At 36.8% G+C, this 23,832-nt stretch overlaps 1 protein-coding gene across 9 annotated transcripts in view; it reads left to right on the forward strand.

Moving 5' to 3' along the window:
• DENND5A (DENN domain containing 5A) overlaps positions 1 to 23,832 on the forward strand; it is a 51,907-nt gene that overhangs the window by 13,641 nt on the left and 14,434 nt on the right. For 3 of the 9 annotated variants that reach the window (XM_085550130.1, XM_085550127.1, XM_085550128.1), the window contains 13 exons: positions 473 to 582; positions 1,340 to 2,000; positions 8,439 to 8,626; positions 12,739 to 13,056; positions 13,732 to 13,947; positions 14,784 to 15,018; positions 15,468 to 15,618; positions 16,231 to 16,324; positions 18,350 to 18,457; positions 19,427 to 19,558; positions 20,213 to 20,365; positions 21,194 to 21,298; positions 23,529 to 23,613. In XM_085550130.1, the coding sequence (XP_085406256.1) occupies positions 473 to 582; positions 1,340 to 2,000; positions 8,439 to 8,626; positions 12,739 to 13,056; positions 13,732 to 13,947; positions 14,784 to 15,018; positions 15,468 to 15,618; positions 16,231 to 16,324; positions 18,350 to 18,457; positions 19,427 to 19,558; positions 20,213 to 20,365; positions 21,194 to 21,298; positions 23,529 to 23,613 (2,556 nt within the window). Of the gene's footprint in view, positions 1 to 472; positions 583 to 1,339; positions 2,001 to 8,438; positions 8,627 to 12,738; positions 13,057 to 13,731; positions 13,948 to 14,783; positions 15,019 to 15,467; positions 15,619 to 16,230; positions 16,325 to 16,778; positions 16,854 to 18,349; positions 18,458 to 19,426; positions 19,559 to 20,212; positions 20,366 to 21,193; positions 21,299 to 23,528; positions 23,614 to 23,832 lie in introns of those variants that run through there. The other 6 variants (XM_015864056.3, XM_015864057.3, XM_015864059.3 and 3 more) reach the window with 4 other exon arrangements.

Here is a 23,832-nt window from a genome sequence, read left to right on the forward strand (position 1 = left end):
ACGTTCTGTAATAGACGGTGTACATCCTTTTTTTTCCTAAGTCTTGAAGAAGAAACTAAGTGATGCCTCATTTGTCTATGTTAAACTTGCATTATCTTTGCCTCTTGTCTATTTGTGCTTTTCTTCTGTAACAGAATTAGACTGAAGCTTAAGCTTTAGCTGTACTTTAATAAGAATCTGAAATAACTGAGGAGTAATTTAGATAATTGTTGACATAATCATGATCTGAAGATACATTGAAGGAAAAGCACAGATACTTAACATAGAAATGTTATAGTACCAGTCCTTGCTAATATCTGCAGCCAGGTTTTATGCTAACTAACTGTCTTGCATTTTTTGTTTCTCTGAAAAGGAGTGTGTGTGTTTAATTCACTTATTCTCACGTGTACCTGCTGATGTCCTGCTTTACGGCTGTGTTAGTGCTTAAAAAGAGAATGATATATTTACATCTTTATCTTTCTTCCACTTTTAGGGGAGAACTTTGATCAGACTCCATTAAGACGCACATTTAAGTCCAAAGTTCTTGCTCGCTATCCTGAGAATGTTGAATGGAACCCTTTTGACCAGGATGCAGTGGGAATGGTCAGTATTACTTAATGGCTCTTGTTTTTAAGGCAAAAACCTTCCTATATGTTTTCCTTACCAAAAAAAAAAAAAAAAAAAAAAAAAAAAGCATTGCAAAGTCTATTGTAGACTGGAAAAAAAATACCATGAAATGCTTTAAATTGTGCAGGCTCAGAAGATCTTTCCGTTTAATTGGGATATTCTTTAAAGGAAATTAAGGTTAAAATATATAAACAATATGTCTCTGGGACAGTTTTTTCATTCTTTTTGACTTTTTCCACTACATTGTAGAGAATTGGTGGAGAAATAAATTAGTCTGTAGTTAATGAATGTCCCTTGTGCATAATAGTACTGTTTAATGTAACGCAGTGTAGTTTCTTATTTTAGACCAAAAAAGTTACTTTTTTTTTGTCAAGTTTCTGGTCTTAGTGACCAAATCTTTTCTTCATGTGAGCTTGAATTTTCTATTCAAACTATATTATCTATATTAATATATTATCTATATTATTCCTATTGAGGCTTATAACAAAATGGTTATGGCCTTTAATAGAAACAACATACAGTTCTTTTAAAGTATTACTTTAGTTTTTTTAATTTGGATCTGTATTATTGTATTGTCTAGAGATGTAACATTTAATGCAGTTTTAGTATGAAATGTGATGGCAGCTTGAGGGCTCTAAATTCTGTTTTAGCAAATTCTTCTAAAGTGGGGGGAGAAAAACAAGAGTTAATATTATCTCCTCCTCTCCCCTCTTCTCTTTGTTTTTATCTACAGCTGTGTATGCCTAAAGGGCTTGCTTTCAAGACGCAAGCAGATTCTAGAGAACCTCAGTTCCACTCTTTCATTATTACTCGTGAAGATGGCTCACGGACATTTGGATTTTCTCTCACGTTTTTTGAGGAGGTTACTAGCAAACAGATCTGCAGTGCAATGCAGACACTGTATCATATGCACAATGCTGAATATGACATTCTTCATACTCCACCCACAAATGACAAAGATAGCTGCAGCAGCACTGGAGACTGCAACGGCACTTCTATTTCAAAGCTACAGCGTTTTAACTCATACGATATTAGCAGAGACACACTGTATGTCTCAAAGTGCATTTGTTTGATTACTCCGATGTCTTTCATGAAAGCTTGTAAGAAAGTACTAGAACAACTTCACCAAGCAGTGACTTCGCCTCAGCCACCACCTCTACCTTTAGAAAGCTACATCTACAATATTCTCTATGAGGTTCCTCTTCCTCCAGCAGGAAGATCATTAAAATTTTCAGGTGTTTATGGACCAATTATCTGCCAGAGGCCAAGCACCAATGAACTACCATTATTTGATTTCCCGGTTAAAGAAGTATTTGAATTGCTTGGAGTCGAAAATGTGGTTCAGCTCTTTACCTGTGCCCTCTTGGAATTTCAGATACTGCTTTATTCACAGCGTGAGTACTTCCTTTCTGTTTTCTTATCTGGTAGTTGTATTGGCACAAGGATTCTTCATTTCTGGAATGGTTAAAAAAAGCAAAACTGAAACAGAACAAAAGAAAACACAGAAACCAGAGTAGCTGTGTTAAAGTGGCATTAGAGCACTAATGCAGTAAGGCTAATCTATATGCAGGTATTAATGTCAAGGAAAATTCTCAAATTACAAAGACTGTTTGTTTGGTTCCTTTTTCTAGGTACTTCAGCTTAAACCCTGGGGCTTTCATGTAATCTCCTGCAGTCATGGACTGACTGTCCCCTTTATTGTTGTTTCTGGAAGTGTTCTACTGTTAGAGTAATATGCTTTTTCCCACATAATTGCTTAGCTGAATTCTCCCTCCTATCTCTGCCAAACTGTACATGCATTTTGAGAAGAGGCATAGAAAACTTTGAAGGACTTTGAAGAATAATTCATAGTACAAATATAATTTTCTCTTTGAGTACCTGAAGTCACATTTCAGTAGTTATTTTGAAATAAAATTACCTGAGAAAGTTGTGTTTGCCAGAATTTATAATTCAAATCTCTGTTAAGGCCTGAAACAGTTATTGCCAATGTCTTTTTGCTGATGTCTTGTTGATAAAGCTTGCTTTTAAGTAGGTAGATAGAACTAAGCTGTATTAAAGTCTGTGAACACTGGGCTCTTTTTCTCTCCCTAAATTCTGTTACTCTAAAGCAGTATATGTGGATTTATGCCAGAGAATAATTTTTTCTGCTTCTCTTTGTCCTAACATTAGGACTGACATTTTGGATGGGTGGTTTTGAACTAGTGGTATGGGTTAAAGTAGATGGTTTGCATTTAAACACAGTTTTATAGTAGTGGTGAAGAAGCCTAGAAGACCCTTAGCTGAATCCTGGGATAGCCTGTGGTGTTAATGAAGTCTGCTTTCAATATTTTCTTCCACTGAGCTGTCAAAGAATTATGTAGAATACAAATGTTAAGAATTTTTAGAATGTATCCTGCCATTATTAACAAAATTCTTGAAGCATGAAATGAAGATGTTTGTGTGTCGAGATGTGTGCATACACTAAAGCCAAAGAACAATTGGTTGTGTATGTGAATCAAAGGTGTATAACTGTAGCAAGACATTGTCTCAGTTGTTGTATAAATATTAACTGCCAGAGAAAAAAACTATACATTCAAGTACAGGAAAAAAAAATCCCAACAAAAACAGCTCCCAAAACCACAAACAACAACAATAACAACCAACATTTAGGGAGGGTTTATGAGAACATCTGTCTCATGAGCAGAAGTTTCAACACAAACTCTTTCATCTGAAGAATTTGGTCAAGTTTGGCTTGTAGTTGTGATGGAGTATGGAAATCAGGAGAGAGGACTTACTGCAACCAAAGGCCAGTAGCCCTGGGTCTTTATGACAGTTTCTGTCTAGTGCTACCTGCCTTACCTTAAGAATTGTCTTAGTCTGGCTTCTTTATACCTTATAGAACTATCTTGTTTCAGTCTATCAAGTTTTCATTAATAATTTTTGGCTGAAAGGCCTTCTTACAGTCAAAAAAGTATTTTCAGTTATTCGTTAGACTTTTGGCCATCAGTTTTGGTAAAATCATGCCTTTTCAGTAGCAGTAGCTGTAGTTTTTGAAATATAAGATTGTATTTTCTGAGGAATCAAATCTCAGACTCTTTTTTTTCCTTGCACTCTTGAAGCATTTTGCTAACACTGGGAACATCATTAGAGCTGCTAGTGGGTGATAACAAAAGTTAGTGAATACTGAGGGGGCTGCTAGCAGTCAAGTTGAAGACTTTTCTAAAATGCTTTTGATAAAGACTTAATTTTATTTTCTTATCATTTGAAATGAGATTGGGAAGTATTTTGAAATTCTAGAAAATCAACTTTTTCTTTCTGTGATCTCTCATATATTTTCTAACCAAGAAATTCTTATTTCTTTTATGTGTCAGTGAAGTAGAAAATTGGTTTAGTAGAATGATTGCTTTCTTTGATGCTTAAAAGAATGTTGTCAGTAGAAAAAAAAATGACACACCTGACTGAGGTTCTGATTGTCTATACCTTTACCAATTCATTTCCTTCTTTTACTTTGTTTTCTTTTAACTGAAGTATTCTACTAATACGTATGGTTTACTAACTTTTTTCCTTCTGATTGCAAGAAAGGGTATGTTGAATGTAGATACAGGTGTGTTCAGTTCTGAGGGGAATTGAAAATTGCTTGAACTTTTGTAGAGTTTACAATTGTTCTTGCACGAGCAGTAGTGTGAGGTCTAGATTGTCTTTGTGAATATCAGTGTTAATCTTTTTCACTGTCTTTCAACTTTGGTAAATATCTTTGTGCTTAAAACTGTGTCAGTTGAAACAGGATCCCTTCTATCCTTTCTAATTTTTCTAGGTCGGATGAGATTGCTGTGGGTTTAGGTTTAGAGCAGTATAAAGAGGGTTTCCTAGTGAGACTTTCTTTTCCCACCTTTATTTTTCCTTGGAGGACTTTGGGGGCAGATGTAATCATTTTTTAAACAAGTTCTGTAGTGCTTTTGGTTGCTGGCAATCCTTGGAACAGGAGTAACTTCACTTGGCAGTGAGCGTGTTTTGCTTTGAGATTCCTTGGACATGTTTCTGAATTAATACTTCAGGAAATTCTTCTTTTGTCCTACTATACTGGCACAGCCTGTGTGTTTGGGACCAATATAAACCAAATGTAGAGAGGGAGTTCCTTGATCTGACTGTCTTCTTGCGAGAGTTGTCTCTCCCACTTTGGAAAGTGCTAGAGGAACTCAATTGCTTGTGAGATGAAGAACCTGAAGCTAGTGCTGAGCAATGCAGTTTGGGCAGAAACACCAGAAGACGGTGTTGAAGCAGAGCTTTAGTTATGCCCTCACTAGATGACTTTACAGGAGCTGGTTTGGATTCCTGCAGTTTATGTTGCTGTTCTACCTGTGAAATGGATTTATTTCTTATCTTTATTATACAGCACCTAGTGCTTTTCTGAACAGTATGCACTGAGTTCAGACAGCTGTGAATTGTGCTTGGAGGAGGCTTTTCTAAGCAGCTAAAAACAATAAAATGAGAAATATAATGCACCACTGCCACAGACGATCTTGCTCAGCTTTATTTTTCTGGATATTTGCTGGCTGTTGCTATTTTCAAGTGAAAGCTTATTTGATTGCTTAGATTTTGAATTGTTCATCCCCTTTACTTCACTTGCTTTAAAATGATCTTTGTAATGATTTAATGTATGGGTTTAATTTCTTTGCATTTTAGTCTCGTATTAGCTGACTCCAGGAAGATGTTTTCTTATGTGTGCAGTAATTTAGGAAATAGGCTGCTTGATGTGTGCATCTTTATTCAGCCCGAAAAAAGGTTCTGTGTTCTGTCAGCCACAGAAGTGAATGTGAATTAGAAGTTCTTTGATCCACTTCTTTTCTTTACCACAGTACTCTCTTTCTGCAGTTACTTTTGTTTGTTTGTTTGAAGTAAAAAGCCCAGTTGAAAAATGCACGCGTGCTTTATCTCAAGTGTCTGACATAGTGAATACCTGCGCTCAGAAGAGTTCTTTGGAAAATGTTTCTTTTGTACCATGCTTAAAGGGAGTTCTAGGTCGTGGCAACGCTATATTCTGATGGCTCAAGTGCATTGCATGTCACTTGTCTATAGTGACTGAATATTTAACTTTTCACCTTCTGCTCCTCTTCAAAGTAAGAAGAGGTTTAACCTTGTTCAATAGCGCATCCTTCTGGTTTATTCAAATACTTTCTGAAGATCTCTAAACTCATTTGTGATAGTGGTCCTCCTTTGTAAGGGCAACTCTGCTTTAAAGTAACAGAATGGGAGTGGGAATGGGAATGGAAAAATTACTGGGCAAATATAGCAATGTTTCACTGCCATCTCTGAAGATGCGAAGGAGAAACTATTTCAGAATGTTTACAAGTTAACTGTTTTCAATTGGATGAAGTTAGAGGGTTTCTGTAGGTTCTCATAGACATCTCTCTGGTAGGGTGTGAGAACAGAGGATTGAAATTATGTTTCTTAGCACTTCTTCCCTTGTCCTCCCAGAACCAAGATCAATTTCCTTCTTTTTCCTTGATTTGCTTGTCTGTTATAGATCAACAAAAAAATGTAGCTGCTCTAGACACAGGGAGATAGTAGTGTAAATACACTTCAACAAAGTGGCTTCAACAAAGCTCTTCAGTAGGTAACTTATTTTACATACAGCAATTGGCTAGAAAAGGAAATCACACCCTATCTGTGTTCTTAAAGCAAGTGGTCATGTGTTATTAAAAATAATAAGAAGAAAAACAATGTGGGTTTACAACAGAAAAGCATGTTCTGGTTTCAAAAACAAGAGTGAGAGTAACACCACTGCTGGAGCACTTCCTTTTTTAAAAAGAAGGAAATATTTAAATCCTTTCTAGTGCTCTGGTGCTGCTTTTTCCTTTTCTTTTTCTTTTTTCTTTCTTTAACAAAACAAATGAAACACCGCACCCTCTCTGGGTACGTGTAACTTAAGAAAACATCTAGGCTATTTTGCTTTGTTTGCAGGCTTCTTGCCTGTGTCCTTTTGCCAACAGCTCTTGATGTAAATAATGCCTAAAGAACATTGGCTGGTTGCTGAGAGAAGTTGTATTTAAATTAGCCAGCAGAATTAGACAGAGTGTTTTTGTATAGTAGGAAAACACTGTTTCTATTCTGAGATTTGTTCTTTTGGGTAAACAAGCTGAATATGAACCAGCTGGAATCTTTGTGTATTTCTAGCTACTTTAAAGTTTAACACTTTGGGTATGGAATAGATTCTTCTTCCCAAGGCTAATCATTAAGTCACTTTTTGCAGTCAAGGCTGTGATTAAAGCTGTGAACTAATTAGTAATTTTTCAGGCAGGAATTGGTGTCCAGGCAGAGTAGGGCAGTGCTGCTGGTGATGTTCATCAAGCTGTTCCTTAATGTACTTCAGTCCAGGTATTTTTTATTTGTTTTGTAGCAAGAACTTGGAACTATTGTAACCATCATAGCTCATTTTGATTGAAGGAACAATGTACAGCTCATCTGGGGTAAGGCAATGACAAGAAGCTTTACGCAGGTACCTTTTCCACTGCCATAGCTTGATTTGAAAATGAAAATCAAAAGCCCAGATTACAGTGATGACTGGCATTGGCAAAGACTGCACTGAATTCCCCAGAGACTCTTTGCAGGTTGCAGACTACACATCTACTTTCTAACACAACTAATCATGGGTACCAGGAACTGTTTTTCTCTGGAATGTTTGTTTAGAGCTGATATTCTTTTTCATTTTCACTCTGCAGCAGTGTAACACCTTCAGAAATCTCAGCATCTGAACCTGTGTGTTCAAATGTCTTTTACAGTCTCTTATTGTCCTTAATTTTATGAATGTGTTAGAAGACATTCCCCTCTGTCACAGACATATATGAAGGATACTTATTTTCCTCTTCCATTTGCTCTGCCCTCACTTTCTGACTGGAACTTGATATTATTGCAGTGTCATGTGAAAGGCATCCTTTGTTAACAGTTTGTACTGTATTTATAGCTTTACTGAAGATAAGTTCAGAAGGCTATGACAGTTCTTGTTTGATGGTCTTTCTAGCCTGGCTGCTTGACTGCATTGTGGATATTTTAGTAGTTGTTTGTGTTTGAACACATGCTCTCAGTTCATCTGGTGTTGCCTCATTTACAGTGCATAGATATCAAAACCCATTAGAGATGATTCCATGGTATGAAAGAGGAGGAGGTGGTTTTGGCCCAGCATACTGCAGTGTTAACTGCTCTAGACACCAGCTGCTGAATAAAAAAGATCTTTTGGTATGCATGGTGCACAGGTGCACTTTGCACTGCTGGGAAATTGTACAAGGAAATGAGTTATTTTTATGTTGAATTGAGACTTTGGCCATATATTGCAAAGGATAAATGGAGCTGATCCCTTTTATTATTTTTTTTTAACAGTTATTCCAGTCCCACTGTTGGGTTGGCTACTATACAGCATGCTTTAGAGATGTTTAAACATTCTTTTTAAAAATGTTTATCTGAGAGATACCAGATGCGTTGGTTTTCATCCAAGGCCTCCATAGAAAGCCATAAGCACAGAGAAAATAAAATACTTCCACTGTATTTCTTAGCCAATTACAATACAGATTCCAAACTCAGAATGGCATTCCTGTGTGTAATCCTGGTTTAGGTAGTGAAGAATGACTTAGTGCAAAGACTTAATTTTCTCATTTCCGTGTGTCATGTAGAATGACCTACTTTGTGGTGCTGTTTCAGCACAATGTGTTTGGGTGCAGAAGTGTGGGCTTCCATTAAAAATGCTGCTCAGCTAATACAAAGTTCTGTGGTTTCTGTTTTAAAGCAAGTTCTTGTTTCTTGAATTAAAGTTTGTTTACTTAAATATATTTAAGAATTATATTTTCCTTTTTTTTTTTCAGATTATCAGAGACTGATGACTGTGGCAGAGACCATTACAGCACTAATGTTTCCATTTCAGTGGCAGCATGTGTATGTTCCTATCCTTCCTGCATCACTCCTTCACTTTCTAGATGCTCCTGTCCCTTATCTGATGGGTTTGCACTCGAATGGGCTGGACGACAGGTCTAAGCTGGAGCTTCCTCAAGAGGTGAGAGGAACTTGGATCAATCCATTAAATATTGTGCATAATAATGAGAGAAGTGAAGGATGAGCCAAAATGTTGGTATTAACTATAACAGCCATTTTGGAATTCCAGCTGATTATGATTTGGTGTAGATCTTAGTTAATCTTTTGGAGCTGCCAGAGAAAACCAATAAAATTGATTTTAAAAAGAACAACAAACAAACGAAACTTGTTGTGTTTTGGATTTATGATCCCTGATAAAGTAAGACTGGAGTTTTGCATGTGCTTTTGTTGTGAGGTTACAGGAAAAATGTTAGAATTAGAATCTTCATCACTTCCTAGAAGGGTGTATAAGGAGCTGTTCTGTGTTCTAATTTATTCTGAGTCCTAGGGAAAAAAGTGTTTTTGGCTTTGTCTTGAAACTGCATAAACAGCATCGCTGTTGCTAATTCACTTACATGGATGGATAGGACTGCTGCTATTAAAGCAGGATCTAATTTAGACAAAGAATAGGAACTTGAAGTTTGATAGAAAATATGATTAGTGCTTCTCAGTTGAAAAGCATCGTGGGGGAATATAATATTGCTATCTGACACAGCAAGGGTGTTATTTACATTATTCTTAATGTTTTAAGATAAAATAGTTTTACAACATTTGGAAACAGTCTATCCTACCTGTCAGGTTTGGACTAAGTCTTCCACACAGATACCATAAAGCTTGATTTAGTTTTCTTGTGGTGGGAGTCTTCCATGTTTTGGTCACAACTGGTGCTCTAAGGAATTCTTTACCTTGGGATTGTGGAAACTATCTTAGAAGTTGATGCTTTGTCAGATGATGAATAAATTCTTCAGTAAAATAACTATATTAGTACAAAATGCAAGTTTGTGTTACTAGTTGGTGAATTCACTGCAGTTCATTGATTACTTGAAGACCCTTACTCCCTATGGCCTTGTAAGATTCTTAAGAGATTTGAGACTTATTGTAGAGTCAGGCTGTAAGTCAGTGAAACATGACACTTAAAAGCTAAGCTTGTTTTTATGTATGTTGTTGCTTCTGCTGAAGGCTTTTTCCTCTGTGCATGAGCATCCTTGTGGTTTCTCTAGTGGTTGCATCAGAGGCCTATGAAGAACCCAGAAAAGAAGTTCAGGGCCATGGGAGAAGCAGTGCTAGACCAAGGTGCTGTAGAAATCAAAGAAGGCAGGAACATGCAGCCGTTTCAGATGTTGCTAGCAAAATGTGGTTCATGCATCAGTAAAACTGATAAAAAAGGAGATTAAACTAGCAGTCTTGCAGATCATAAACCAGATAGTAAAGTTAGACTATTTTTGATGTCTTTGGATTTCCTTTTAAAGAAACTTCTGTGAAGATATAGCAACATATTTTTAACACACAAGTTAATTTGTGCTGTTTTAAGCTGTTGAATTTGCTTGTACATCTTCTCACTCTAATGGACGAGGATGGTGGAAAGTGAGATTATTTTGAGTCCAAATAAGCAATGCTAAATTTTCCATCACTCATTAGATCAAACAAGTAGTATCTAGTTTAAAAAGCTTATGATGTCTTTAATGAAGTCTTCACTTCAACAAAGTGCTCCAAAGGATCTTGGGCAGTAACATTTTTTATAGACAATTTGGAAGACTTTAAAAGCTAACATCTATTTTTCTGTTAATGTAAGACAGTATGTATTCTCAGCATTCTTATTTCAACAGTTGAAAGGTGAAATTAAATGCTAAATCTGAATAATTTGTGCTTTTTAATTATTACTTGTTTATTCTAGAAGAAAAGCCTCTTTTCCTCTTGATGCCAACACGTTTAAAACAGCCTGATTGTGATAATTATTTTGACAGATAATCACTACTTTGTATACATTTTGATGCTATCTGCTGCTGTGGTAGATCCTTGATAATACTGCAGGTTTATTGCCAGATGCTGATCTGCACTGTAGTCCTGTACTGCAGTATTAAGCAGCTACTTGAGGAGTTAAATTCATGTTTCTGAATCTTGCAGCTGTTAAGTTGTTATACGTCACAGATTCTGATTTGGTGTAAAGATCAGTAGTGCTGAGGAATGGAAAAGGTCAGTGTTTGCTTACAAGAATTCTTTAGAGTGCAAGTCCACTGTAGATACACTTTCAACAAGCCATCTCTGCGTGTATATGTTAACATACATGTTTTGCATGTTTTTAGTGAAGTGGGTGGTTATTTACAAAGGTGAGACCTAACGTCCAGAGGTAGCGCGTGCTGTAGAAATACAGTTGCTGAATGGCTTTTAATCCTTCTGTGCTATATTCAAACAGGAAACATGAGTCGTGTTTCAATCTGACTTTTTAGGGGGCAATCTGAAAACCTACATGCAACTTGTAGTCTGAGCACCCATGCTGGGCAGAATTTGAGTAGTGGTGATTGCATGGTCAGAACTGACTGTTCTATATTGTACTCATGTTGTGTAACTATGTATTAATGTTTAGAATATATTTTTTTTCTCTGGTAGGCCAGTGGGACATGGGGAGTTTACTTATTGTTTAGTGAATAGGCAGTTCCTCTTCAGATGTCTTTTTGAGAGAGCCTTAATAAGTTCCTGCTATGCTTTTTTGAACAGAGCTGAAAGGAAGGATATGGGCTTGATGCAGGCATTGCTAGATGTGTATGGGGTTTTGGCCCTTATTGTACTTGAGGTCAAACTAAAGAATTGCAGTTGTCCTCTGGCTTTGGAATTGGTGCCCATGGTCTAGGTCCCACTGAGCCATCTGAAAGCTCTGCTGTTTACCTCGTGGCATTAGGCTTTGACATTGGATATATGAACATTCTTGTGTCTGCATTCCTAAGATTTGTAAGATTTTTTTTTCTCCTGAACAATCTATTATTTGTGGTAATAGAAGTTTCTGGAAAAGATGTGCCTTTAAGTTAGGATGTGGCACCCTTTTTCCTTAGTGTAGAGTCTCTGGAGAATCCTTTCCTTATGTGAGGGTGTCATGTCCTTTCATGTAACAATGTGCTCTTGAAGGGGCTTGTAGCAACTGAAGGTTTTCTTTTCATCCTAAGTTAATATCTTAGCAGTAAATTAAAGAGTATTTAACAGATGCTTTTTTTTTCCTCCTGCATTTCAAAATAAATTGAGTTTGAATTGGACACTGTCGTGCAAAGTTTTATACAAATCTAGTGTAACATGTTATCTGGTGTAACATGTCCCTTGAATTTCTCCCTTAAGGATTTAATTTCGTTTTTTATTTTTGATGCTGGACTTCAGTAAGTCAAGCAGAGCAGGTGTGCTGTGTTTTGAGAACTGATGTTCTAACTCTGTTCTGATGAAATACTAAGGAAGCCAAATTTATCACAAATAGTAGGTGTATGCCTTCATGGCATTTTACTTTGACATAAGGATCTCAGAAGGTGTTGGTTATTGTAGTTGACTTGTAATCAATCCCACAGCAAAATCCTTAAGAGCTGCTTTGTCCTTACTGACACTGCGGTGTGTGTGTGTGTACATTGCCCTGATAGCTGGGATTCTATGCAGGTGAGTTACTGTTCTTTTTTTTCCCCCTCTATCTTTGGTAAACGACAGAGGTTGGAACAGGAGAACAGATCTTGACAATTAGCCCAAGTTTTATTTTATTTTTTTCTCTTGAAATAAAAAAAATCTAAACTTCAAGGAATCAGTGTAGTTCCCAAGTGGTTTAGCGAAAACAAACAAAGAGAAAATTTTATTGCAGCTTCTGCAATGTCATACACCTTTTAGAAGGAAATTCCCTAAGTTTTAGATGAGTGAGCTTGTAATATGAGCAACAGGCAGGCACTTGTATACGCATGCATGTGTTAGTTAAAATCTTGTTATGTGTGTCTGTGTGAACAAAATCTCACTCTTGTATCCAGTAGATGTTGCATTCTGTTTTGTGCCTAATAAACAACTTTAAGATGAGTTGTGTTTCTTTACTTCTTAGAATATACAGAAACGTAGGCCTCATGGTACTTTGCTCAAAGCTAGTCAGCCAGCTCATTTATGGCTGGGCCAGGTCTGTTTTACAAAATAGCCAAGCATACAAATGTATCTGATTTTTCTGGCTAGCACCAAACCCTGAGACAAATACAACCTGACCCTTGTGCATGTTCTAATGTTGTCCTATTCTGAATTTAATCCTAGGCTAACCTTTGCTTTGTGGATGTAGACAACCATTTCATCGAGCTGCCGGAAGACTTGCCCCAGTTCCCAAATAAGCTTGAGTTCGTACAGGAAATTTCAGAGATACTAACAGCTTTTGGAATTCCTCCCGAGGGAAATCTTCATTATAGTGAAAGTGCTTCAAAGATGAAGAGCCTCAGAGCATGCGACCTGGTTTCTGATAAAAGAAATGGGAATGTAGCAGGTTCACCTTTGAATTCCTATGAGCTGCTAAAGGAAAATGAGACCATTGCAAGACTCCAAGCACTGGTTAAAAGAACAGGTGTGAGCCTAGAAAAGGTAAGCTATGAAACTACCACTGTGCTCTCAGGACTTGCAGCAACAAAGGTCTGAAGTGATGGTAAAGAGGCTGGGTTTGTATTCACTAGAAAGAACATAATTTAACATGTTCACAAACCTTGTGAATGAGATGGATGAGGGATCTAGGGAAACTTGCTTTGTTTGGTTTTGGCTTAGAGGTTTATTGTAAATTTATGTTACTTTCTTATGGTATATATAGCTAAAACTGATACCGAAGTTGAAATTCAACCTTGTTTGCTCTAGTTACCTTTCTTGTTATATATCATTTTACTTGTGCATTATCTGCTTGACATAGTGCATGAATTATGAATTATTGTGTATTTTATATTATAAAGTCCATGCAATGTCTAAAAAAAAATATATATATTTTATTTTGTTAAAGAGTACTCTGGGCTTTGTAGTGATGAATAGTACATTATGCTGCTAAGGATTTGTGTTGCAGGAAATGGGCTAATAGACACACAACTTATTTTGATTGTGCTTATCTATTCATTCCATAGATGTTACAAATGAACCTGTAAGAGTATGTAGCTTGGACTTAAGTCACATACATACTTCTATCAGTCAGATATTCTTGTAAACCCAGAATACCTGACAAAGCACCAGTAGATAAATAAGCTTCTTTTTCATGTATGTGTTCTGTTACTTCCTTAGCTGGAGGTGCGAGAGGAGACCAGCAGCAAAAAGGATCTTAAAATTCAGTGTGATGAAGAAGAATTCAAGATTTACCAGCTGAATATTCAAATCCGTGAAATTTTTGCCAACCGCTTCACACAAATGTTTGCGGATTATGAAGTGTTTGTCATCCAGCCCAGTCAGGACAAGGAATCTTGGTTTACAAACAGGGAACAGATGCAAAACTTTGATAAAGTAAGTTGTAATAATGAGACAGGTCTATTGAGAAGCTGTTTCACTGGATCATAAAATGGAAGACAGTATTCTTAAAATTGTAATTTCTTCCACAAGTGTGTGTTCCTCAAAAACACAAAACACACAACCTATGTTTTATTCAGGAAAAGTAGCTACACAGACACACTTGAAGATGCTCTTTTAAGGATGCTGTAGAAAAAAATAAGTTGTTTAGAAAGTCTCACTTTATGGCTAACATCTATGTTATTAGTGAAAATTGTTGGGTTTTTCGGTTTTATTTTTAACCAGAAGTATTGCTGAATGTATTTATGACTTTATTCGCAAATAAAGTCATAATCCTAGTTTGTCACTTGTGAAACACGAGACTCAGCTCTTCAAATTTTAGTAGCATGTTCTTTATTGGAGATCAGTTATTTGTCAGCAGGATAGGCAGTGTGGGTGGAGGTTATGTAGAATCACTACTTGGTAGAAGGCTAATCAGATTTCCTTCAAGTCATGTGAAAAGATTCTTGTCAGCTTTGAGCCCCTTGAAGTGTGTAATATTCACACCTGTAGCACAACTGATTTGGGTTGTTGGGTTGCAGTAGTAATTTTTAGAAATTTAAGGGGATACTAAAATCACAACTTAAAAATTACTGCACTGTGATGTAGGTGATAGTTATGAAGGTGCAGATATCATCTTCTCTGGCTGTTTTGATGATGAAGCTGATGTGTGGAATAAAACTAGGCTTTAAATGGTTCCAAAGCACTTCAATGCACTCTGATTAGATAAATTAGGTTTTGCTGGCTGTATCTCTGTAGACTCCCAAACATTCTTATTTTTTGTTGTTTGTTAGGCATCTTTCTTGTCAGACCAGCCTGAGCCTTACTTGCCCTTCCTCTCAAGATTCCTGGAGACCCAAATGTTTGCATCTTTTATTGATAATAAGATTATGTGCCATGATGAAGATGACAAAGACCCTATTTTGAGAGTATTTGATTCAAGAGTGGATAAAATTAGGCTGCTGAATGTTAGAACACCAACTCTGCGCACATCTATGTATCAGAAATGCACAACCATTGATGAAGCTGGTAAGAGTAATAAGCCCCTTTCTTGAAGCTTTAGAAAATGTAGCTAGTCAGTGCCGTTTGTTGTAGGTATTAGGTTAAAGTTAAGCAACAATTCATTTTTTTTAAAGGAGCTGAAGTGGTGAACTAAATGTTCTATGGGAAACTGAGATTAAGTTTACATAAAGGGTAATTGAAATCAACTATTTTCCTGCATGCTTTGTGTTGGAAAAAATGGTTTGATCTTAAGAAGATAAGCATTGTTTTCTTTTTGGTGGTGATTCTGTGATGCTTCATATGCTCATGTATTACTGTACCTGTTAGGGTTCATGAGAAATTTTGTCTCCTCTATTTAAGAGGAGAAATCTGCTTGAGATGTGCTCTTAAATGAAGATGTGTGATTATAGATTCACGTCTGCTTAAGAAGGATGTTTAATAATAAAAAAAGCACCTTAACTTTCTTACTATTTCAGAGAAATCAATTGAGTTAAGACTAGCAAAAATAGACCACACTGCAGTCCATCCACACTTGCTGGACATGAAAATTGGACAAGGAAAGTATGAACTTGGATTTTTTCCCAAGCTTCAGTCTGATGTTCTATCCACTGGACCAGCAAGCAACAAGTAAGCTTGAACAATTGGTTTTGGATCTTGGAGAGATCATAGAAATAGTATTAAAACAGAGATACTGAAAAGCAAATTCAGTGTTTTCTTTTTTCAAAATGAGAACAGTTCAGAAAGGTGATGTTTCTGTTGGGTATGGCAGATTTTTTGTTTGTTTGAATGTTTTAAGTCTAAACTTCTAGAAGGAAATCTACCTTAGAAAACCCAATTATAATTGGGGTTATAATCAGGATAGTTCTGAGTGATGTTTATTTGCTGTTGGCATAAAAGTAGATCTTACTGAAACTGTGTTAATGGCTAGCAAATGTGTTAGGATATCTTCATGTGGAAACTTCATTTAAAGAGGAAAAAGGTGTAAGTTTTAACTGGATATCATAAAAAAAAAAAAGTGGAAAAGTGCGAAACAAATGTATGTAGTCTGATTTTTTGAGCTCCTCTGGTTGCCCAAGGTTGGTTGCTTCTTCTGAGATTTTTTGTGTATTTGCAGCTGTACTTTATCTTCCACAATTGTATTCAACATGCTCAATATATGAGACCAACTTTTTATTTTTCCCATTACCCCTCTCCTTTTCCTAGCTCTTGACATTTGCTGACTAAGTCCTCTGTCTATAGGTGGACAAAGAGAAATGCTCCTGCACAGTGGAGGCGGAAGGATAGACAGAAGCAACACACAGAACACTTGCGTCTTGACAATGATCAGAGAGAGGTAAAAGCTGTTCAACTATAGAGACTTGATTTTATAATTTTCTTCTATTTTTTTTTTTTTCCTAATTGCCTGAATAGCAGTCTGTAACATTCATGGAAAGTCTATAGATTTACTTACAGTCCATCTCTGTTTTTCCAGTGCCCCATCTTTAGTCAACCAAAATGACTTTTTTTCTGAATTCAAAGATTTTGGTCATTTTTACCCCCCACTTCAGGACAAAATTTTTTCATCCCCATCACAGGTGAATTCCCTGCAAATGTTGTCACACTCACTTAAGTTTTTAAAAAAGGTGGGAGAATTAATCAAAAGACATTTAGTCATTTATTTCCTGTTTCTGTGTAACTTTGTGTATTCGATGGAGGCAAAATAACAACCTCCAGAGTGTGTTTTTTTCATTCTAAAATCAGAAGTATTATCTTTTGGAATTGCATGTTTCTTTATGTGGACCATGAAGGATGTCTTAAGGTGACAAATTGACATGCAACCTTATGCTAAGGTGTGGGAATGTGGACCCAACCAATACTATCAGGTTTGTGTCAGCTTATTTCTACGTCACACAGTCTATAAGGTGTTTGTTCTCTCGTTTGCTTTACAGTGGGTCTTGTATTCAGAGTGTTTCACCATTATATGTCTTCTTCCTTACTCTCATTTGTTGAGGAAAGAAAACATTTGCTATGAAAGGAAGATACTGAAGGGGGGCTGGTGCTGCACTATTGCAGCGTTTCTCTGGATGCTTTTTGCCAGCTCCACTTGGATGTAGTGCACTTACAGAACAGCAGCCAGCACTGCGTACAGATAGCAACTGGGTTTTGGAGCAGAATAGCTGTATTGGCAGGGCAGAACTCTGATGCTGACACGGCCACTTTTGAATAAACAACTTCTCTCATCACTGCTCCTACAGCTGACGTGGCTTTTCTATGTGGTGAAGGCATTTTGAAAGATCTGGGTGATTTGGACTCAGTACAGTACGGTTTCTTGTTCATGCGATACAGTCTGCAAGCTGTTACGCTGGATGTTGCTATAAGGGTAGTTCTGAGAATAATCTCTTTTAAAAATATCAGGATTGATTTGTACTTAGTAACCCCAAATACTTTTAAGAAAAAGTATTTTGTTGAAGATAACATGCTCTTGCCTTGTTAAATATCTTCAGCAAAGCATCACTTGGAATTTTAATGTAATCATGCATCTGTTAATATTGAAATGAAATGTATTTCTTTGTTCAGTTTCATCTTTTCTGGTAGTAGTGAGTTTAATTGTTTTTCTAGTGTTACTTATTTCCAGTGATTTCTCATTGGTTTGTGAAAGCTTGAATCAAGTGTAGCGTCATCCACGACCATGAACTAGAAGAATGTCTGTGTAATGAAAAAAGCTGCAAGTAATTACTGGCTTTGCTCAGATAACTCAAAAGTATTTTTAATATGGAATTTGCAGAAGTGAACAATAATTGATTTGTAACCTCGTTATTGCTTTTGAAATTACAATATTTAGCACGTGTGAGCTTAGGAGATTTTAATTAGGTAGTTGCAAAGATAAAAGGCTTTATGCTGTACCTGTTAATTATGATATGCTGCTTCAATGTTCACCCCTTTCTCAGGTGAATCAGAGTCTTTCATATTAAGCCCAAAGAGTGGGGAGGGGAGCTCTCCTGAGATAAATGCTGAGGATCAGACTAAGCAGGAGGCAGTGGTTGCAGGATGCAATGTTCTGTGTTATAGACAAATTGAAGTTTTGAGACAGTCAACAAAAATCCATGTCAGTGAAACTTAGCAGCCTCTAAGTTGCAAATATTTGTGCACGATGGAGGGCATAGTTTGTAGCGATCTAATGATTGGACATCATCTCTTCTTTATTCCTTTCAGCTTTGTTATTTATTATGTTTATTGCCTTGGGAGTTCTGCATTGTATTATGTCTTCATTCTTTTCTCTTTTTCTGTTTTGCATGCTTGCTTTTGTTACTTCGTGCGTGCTTACCACGTGCACTTTACGTGGTTTCTTTGACTTTTTGCTACCAACTTGTCCTGCCAGCACCTGGAATTTTCCATGCCAGAACTTCAGTTGCAGTTATGTTTAGACTGGGACCAGCATGATTGGCCCTTCATGCGCTCTATAAAATCTGTGTCAGAACATTATCTGGTATGTCAAGTGCACAATATGACTGTAAGCATAGTTCTGGATAAAGATGCATAGTTTATATCAGCTCTTCAGTGCAAGACTGGAAAAAGAGTGATTTCCTTTCTTTGCAAAGGTTGCATCATGTTTGATAAATGAAATTGACTGTTAACTGACTTCTCAGTTGATCATTATTTCAACGTAAGCTAGATAAGGTTCTTGTTAATCTGAAATATGTACTAATCTTGAGTATTCTGTCAGTGTCTGTATGGGACCTTGTCTTTTATTCAAAGCTCGCTATGCTCCATCCAATCTGTCATCAGCAGTTTTTCAAAACATTTGTCAAATTGTCCTCTCTGAGGTAAAAACAATGATAACACCTTGATGGTAGAAACAGGAGCGGCGTTGTTCTTTCAGATACAGTCCAGAAGATGATTTTGCTCTAAACAAAAATGCTACTGTTTAGTATTTTTCAGCTGCTTCCTCAAAGTCTGAGGTGGTGGGAAAGAAACAGGAGATCTGTAGAAATGAGTACGGGTTTCACATGTTGAGAAAATCCAGGCAGTTTTCTTGCAGTCCACCTGTAGGCCACAGTCTGCCATTTGAATTGTCTTTGTGTGGGTAATTATTACAAGCTTGCATTTTATAGGGAAAAAAATAAAATAGTGTAACTATTGTTAGTACTGGAGGGATTCACTGAGTTTCTATGCATCTGAATATCCTTGGCAGTTTGTATTGTGGTTTTGTTATTCTGTAATGTGTGTTCTAATACTAGTCAGCATAAGTGGAGATTTGATCTCCAGTGAAATTGCACATTAAAAGTCCCTGCCCAACGTTACGCTGAATATAAAGAGGGGACTCTTCTGGAAAAGATTATGGTCTATTCCTCCTCATTGTACTGAGGTGGGTTGTAAAGATGGATTTACTTTCTCTTGGTGCTGTAGTCTCACTTGCGCTTTTATCTGTTTTTATCAATTTTCTGTCCTAATACAGAAATATATCCAAGAAGCCAGGAATCTGGGCAGCACTATTCGGCAGCCAAAGCTGTCAAACCTCTCTCCATCAGTAATTGCACAAACTAACTGGAAGTTTGTAGAAGGCTTGTTGAAGGAATGCCGAAATAAGGTAACTCGGAGTACTTCTGTTCTCATATCTGCCTTTTGATGACCATCTTTTGGGCAGTACCTTTGAACTGTCAGCTTTTCTGCCATGTGTCTCGGCTTTATCTATTTACCCAGTTTGTTTGTGTAGTGGTGAGAAATTCATGAGGAGAGAACATACTTAAAAATTCAGCTAGAAGAGAAAATTGATCAAGTAGGCAGACTTACAGTGGAGAATGTAAAATGATAGATTGAGTATTCTGGTGAGTCTTTATCATTCTGTTGCCTATGTCTATTTTAGCATATTCAATTTATCACAAATGAGACTATATTATTAATCAAGAAAGAGTATACTAGAAGTGGAATTTGTCATGAAAACCCAGAGCTTTGATACAGGGTCTTGCTGCTTGGCAGTTAGTACTTCAAATTTTGGCCCACTGTTCTGATTATTCAAATAACTCACCCTTGTGAGAAAGTTGGCTCTACAGCAGTAGGCAATGGTGTTGCTTTGGCTTGAAAAAAGGATAAAAGAGATGAAGTCCAGCACAAGTTATTACATATGCTCAGTTATTCAACGAAATCATTGTTATTGTACTCTCCCTTGTTTATTTAGTAAACGTGAGTAATCCTAGAAGATTCTTTGATAAGAACTAACTCTCTTTGCATCTTCATTTTCAAGACCAAGAGGATGCTGGTTGAAAAAATGGGACGAGAAGCTGTGGAGCTAGGACATGGTGAAGTGAATATCACAGGTGTAGAAGAGAATACCCTGATAGCCAGTCTGTGTGACCTCTTAGAAAGGATATGGAGCCATGGTCTGCAAGTCAAACAGGTGAGAAACAAGTATTCTTACATGCTCCTGAGTGTACTTGCATAAATTCACTCTTTTTTGTTTTATGTTTTCAGAGGGTATTTGGTGTGTGTATGTAGATGTATTAAATACTTGGACACCTCTAGTATATTTCAGTATCAGTCAACAGTCTGTTATGTATCAGTCTGTCTCAACCTTCTGCTGTGAGGAAGGTGCAAGTACACACGCAGATGTGTTCCATAGATGACTTCTAAAAAGACTTTCTTTCCATTTAACCTGTTTGTTTTGTGGTGGTGGTTGTTGCATTTAATAGAAAAGTAAATAGAAATATATCTGTGTTCTCAGTACTTTTGTTATTGAAGTTGCAGAGGATTTAATGCAGTGTATGCTAAAGGCATTGTTAGTGGGTTACAGTATGGGGAACTTTATTTTGTGAAGAGTAATTTGGTTTTTAAAAGTAAAAACCATACTACTTTGTTGATGAATGGGCTAGAGATAGTTAAAACCACTAGTTAGAGGGGTTGTTTTTCATGTGGAATGAGTAGCTGGTTGTCACTTGGTGGGATTAGGTAGAGTTTTAAGACCTTTATCCTCTCCTTGTTTGTACAAACGCATAACCAGGAAAGTGATGATTTGTAACCTTTCTCTTTCCTTTTCCTTTTTATTTTTTTAAAGAAGTATTTGCAGATTAAGTGTACATAATCCAGACAACTGTAATTCAGTATTTCTTTCACCAGCACTCAAGCACCAGTGTTTAAATCTGCTCTCCTTCAGAATTTTATAGCAGTAGTTTCTCTATGTGAAGATTTATCATGTGACTCTCTCCCTTCCCTCTTGTATATTACTTAGGATAGAAGCTGTACTGCTTTCGTCTTAGAAGACAGAGCATCAGTATACTCTGCTTCAACTCAGATTTGGGCCTTTCAGACCACCAGACGGCCAACCCTACATAAGGTTAATGCTTTGGATTGATTGCAGATGTTGGCAAACAGTGCTGAATGGTGGAATAAATAGAGTGATGGAATATAATAGAGGCCTGATGGAGGAAGTGCTGTGTGTCTAATACTGTGATCCACAGTAAAAAAAATACGCTACTCATTCTCTGTGTAGTCTGGCCTTTATTAAATATTCAAAGCTGGCTGTTTCATACATTGATTTTACTTTATTTTTCAATAGTGAGCCAAGGAAGACTCTTCTTTCTCTACTGATGATAGTAATGAGGATGTTTTTTCCTTCTACCGGTCCCTGCTTTTACCTCTTCCCTCCCGATGACCCCATATAGTCCATTGCTTTCTACCTACTGATTTTTCCACATGCAAAGTGAATCTGCACCTTCCTTTGCCCAAAGCAATGTGGGGGGAGTTGTAGAAGACCTTTGTTAATCCCCTGCCTGTTTTCTGTCCCACTGCTTTCCTTAGGCTGACTTCCCCTTTAGAAATAGTTGGCATCATCATTGCTATTTGAAGTTAAAGGAGAGTAACATGATGGTAAAGGAAGTGGGCAGATATATGCTGCATGAGTTCTTACATTCATCATGATTGTTGACATCTATTTGCTGCAGGATCCTTTGTTTGCTACTTTATGTGATCTGTTGCAGTTCTCTTTGCCATGGCAGCAAGATGCTGAATACTAGACTGTGCATGTGTATATTTATTCAAATAAATACCATTTTTGATGCAACCATTCCCTGGTGATATTTTCATGCTCTCTTTTATATTTTTATAAGACTCACATTTTTGGGCTTCCTGTGTTGGATCTGTCAGGTATTGAGGCGCTGAGCTTTTCTGAACTCTTCTTATAGCTTCACCACTAAATGCATATTTGTAATAAATTTCTCTCAACACAGATGTAAAAGGCAGTTTCTGCTTCATCTTCTGGAGACATGCTGCTTCATTTGGGTAGATGTAATGTCTTGAAATAAGGCCTTAGTAGTACTGTAGTGAGCTGTGGGATTGAACTGGTTAAAGATATTCAAAGATTTAAGTTATTTGTTGTTATTTTTTAACTTTTGGAGTTGAGTTCTAATTATAGCACTTCAGGAAAGTGCTTGTGTGATTTTTAGATGACATTGATAATATTGAATGGGCAACTCTCGCTTTGCGGTCATGGTTTCTTTCTGCACAAAACTAACTAAAAGCCTGGCTTTATAATGGCTGTTTTTCTGAAATGCAGAATTGCTGAACATTTCCACCTAACATGGTAATTTAGGAAGATAATAGCTAATAGTAATGAATTTCCTTTGTATATCAGCCCAATTCATGTGCTGGAGGGACCCTGCTCAATTAATACTGCGTTCTGTAGCTTTGATACCTTTGATTTATCATGCAAATTATTTTAGGATGAATCCGAGAATCTTAAAATGTGTCCATGAAAAATTTCCTGCCTTCTATTTTAAGCCACCAGAGGTCTGAGGAAGCAACATAATGTGCGAGATGCACCTTTGAGCATTATTTGTCAGATTTGTCTTGAGCTAAATACTGCATCCCAGACTTTAGAATTGCTTTTATGAGGTATAGAACTGCAGCCTGTCTTACTGACCAGCTCTTGTTGTCTGTCTTATTTTGGTTTTTTGTGTGTGTGTTGTTGTATTTTTTTTGTTGTTTTTCTTCGTTACTGTGCTTGTAATTATCTAGGTTGTTTGCTTGATGAAATTGAGAGAGATCTTAAGAGATTCTGAAAACTGACAGCATGCATCTGTAGCCCTGAATTACCCTGAAGGGAACAGATGTGCAAAAGACTTGGTCTGAGTACGAGATAGTTTACTCAGTCTGGTTCCGTGTCTCTTGCCACCTCACTGTTGGATGTTCAGGGAGGGAAAACTGCATAAGAACGGTGACAGTCTCAGACTGAAAACTCTGCTTATGCATTAAGTATTATAAGGCTTTAAATGTTTTCACATAGTGTCAACAACTAATGACAAATGAAGCTCAGCAGACTTTTCACTGTTATTGGAATCATTAGTTCACAATAGTTTTTGACTTCGCTTTTCTTTCTAATCCTCTTTGAAGCTCCCAAGCACCTGCAACTTTTTTCTTTTTGTGTTTGTTTTTAAATCAGTGAAGACAAACATATTTGAAGCTGATGCTTTCTGTGATGATTTAGACTTTTTTTTATTCAGCTAGTAGTTATTTCTTTTGAGTTGAGGTCCTATATGATGCAGTAACTGATATATTTTTGATTTTAGGGCAAGTCTGCTTTGTGGTCTCATCTACTACACTACCTTGAAAACAGGCAGAGGAAAACAACATCAGGCAGCTTCAGTACCTCAGGTAAGATTAGCTTCTACTAGAAGATGATAATAAAAAACTACTACTACTAAGATCTGCTTGCAGATTTGCACCATGGAAATGGTTTCCCTGGACAAATGTAACTGAATCAAGTATTTTGTTTGCTGCAGAATTAATATGGTCATGGTGTATTGTCTCAGTATATCTTGTGAAAAGTAAACTTATTGGATTGAGCCTACTTATTTGTGATTGCAGTATTCA

This window comes from Coturnix japonica, chromosome 5 (genome assembly GCF_054131305.1).
Source record: "Coturnix japonica strain WE chromosome 5, WE-NBRP24, whole genome shotgun sequence".
Classification (NCBI taxonomy): Eukaryota; Metazoa; Chordata; class Aves; order Galliformes; family Phasianidae; genus Coturnix; species Coturnix japonica.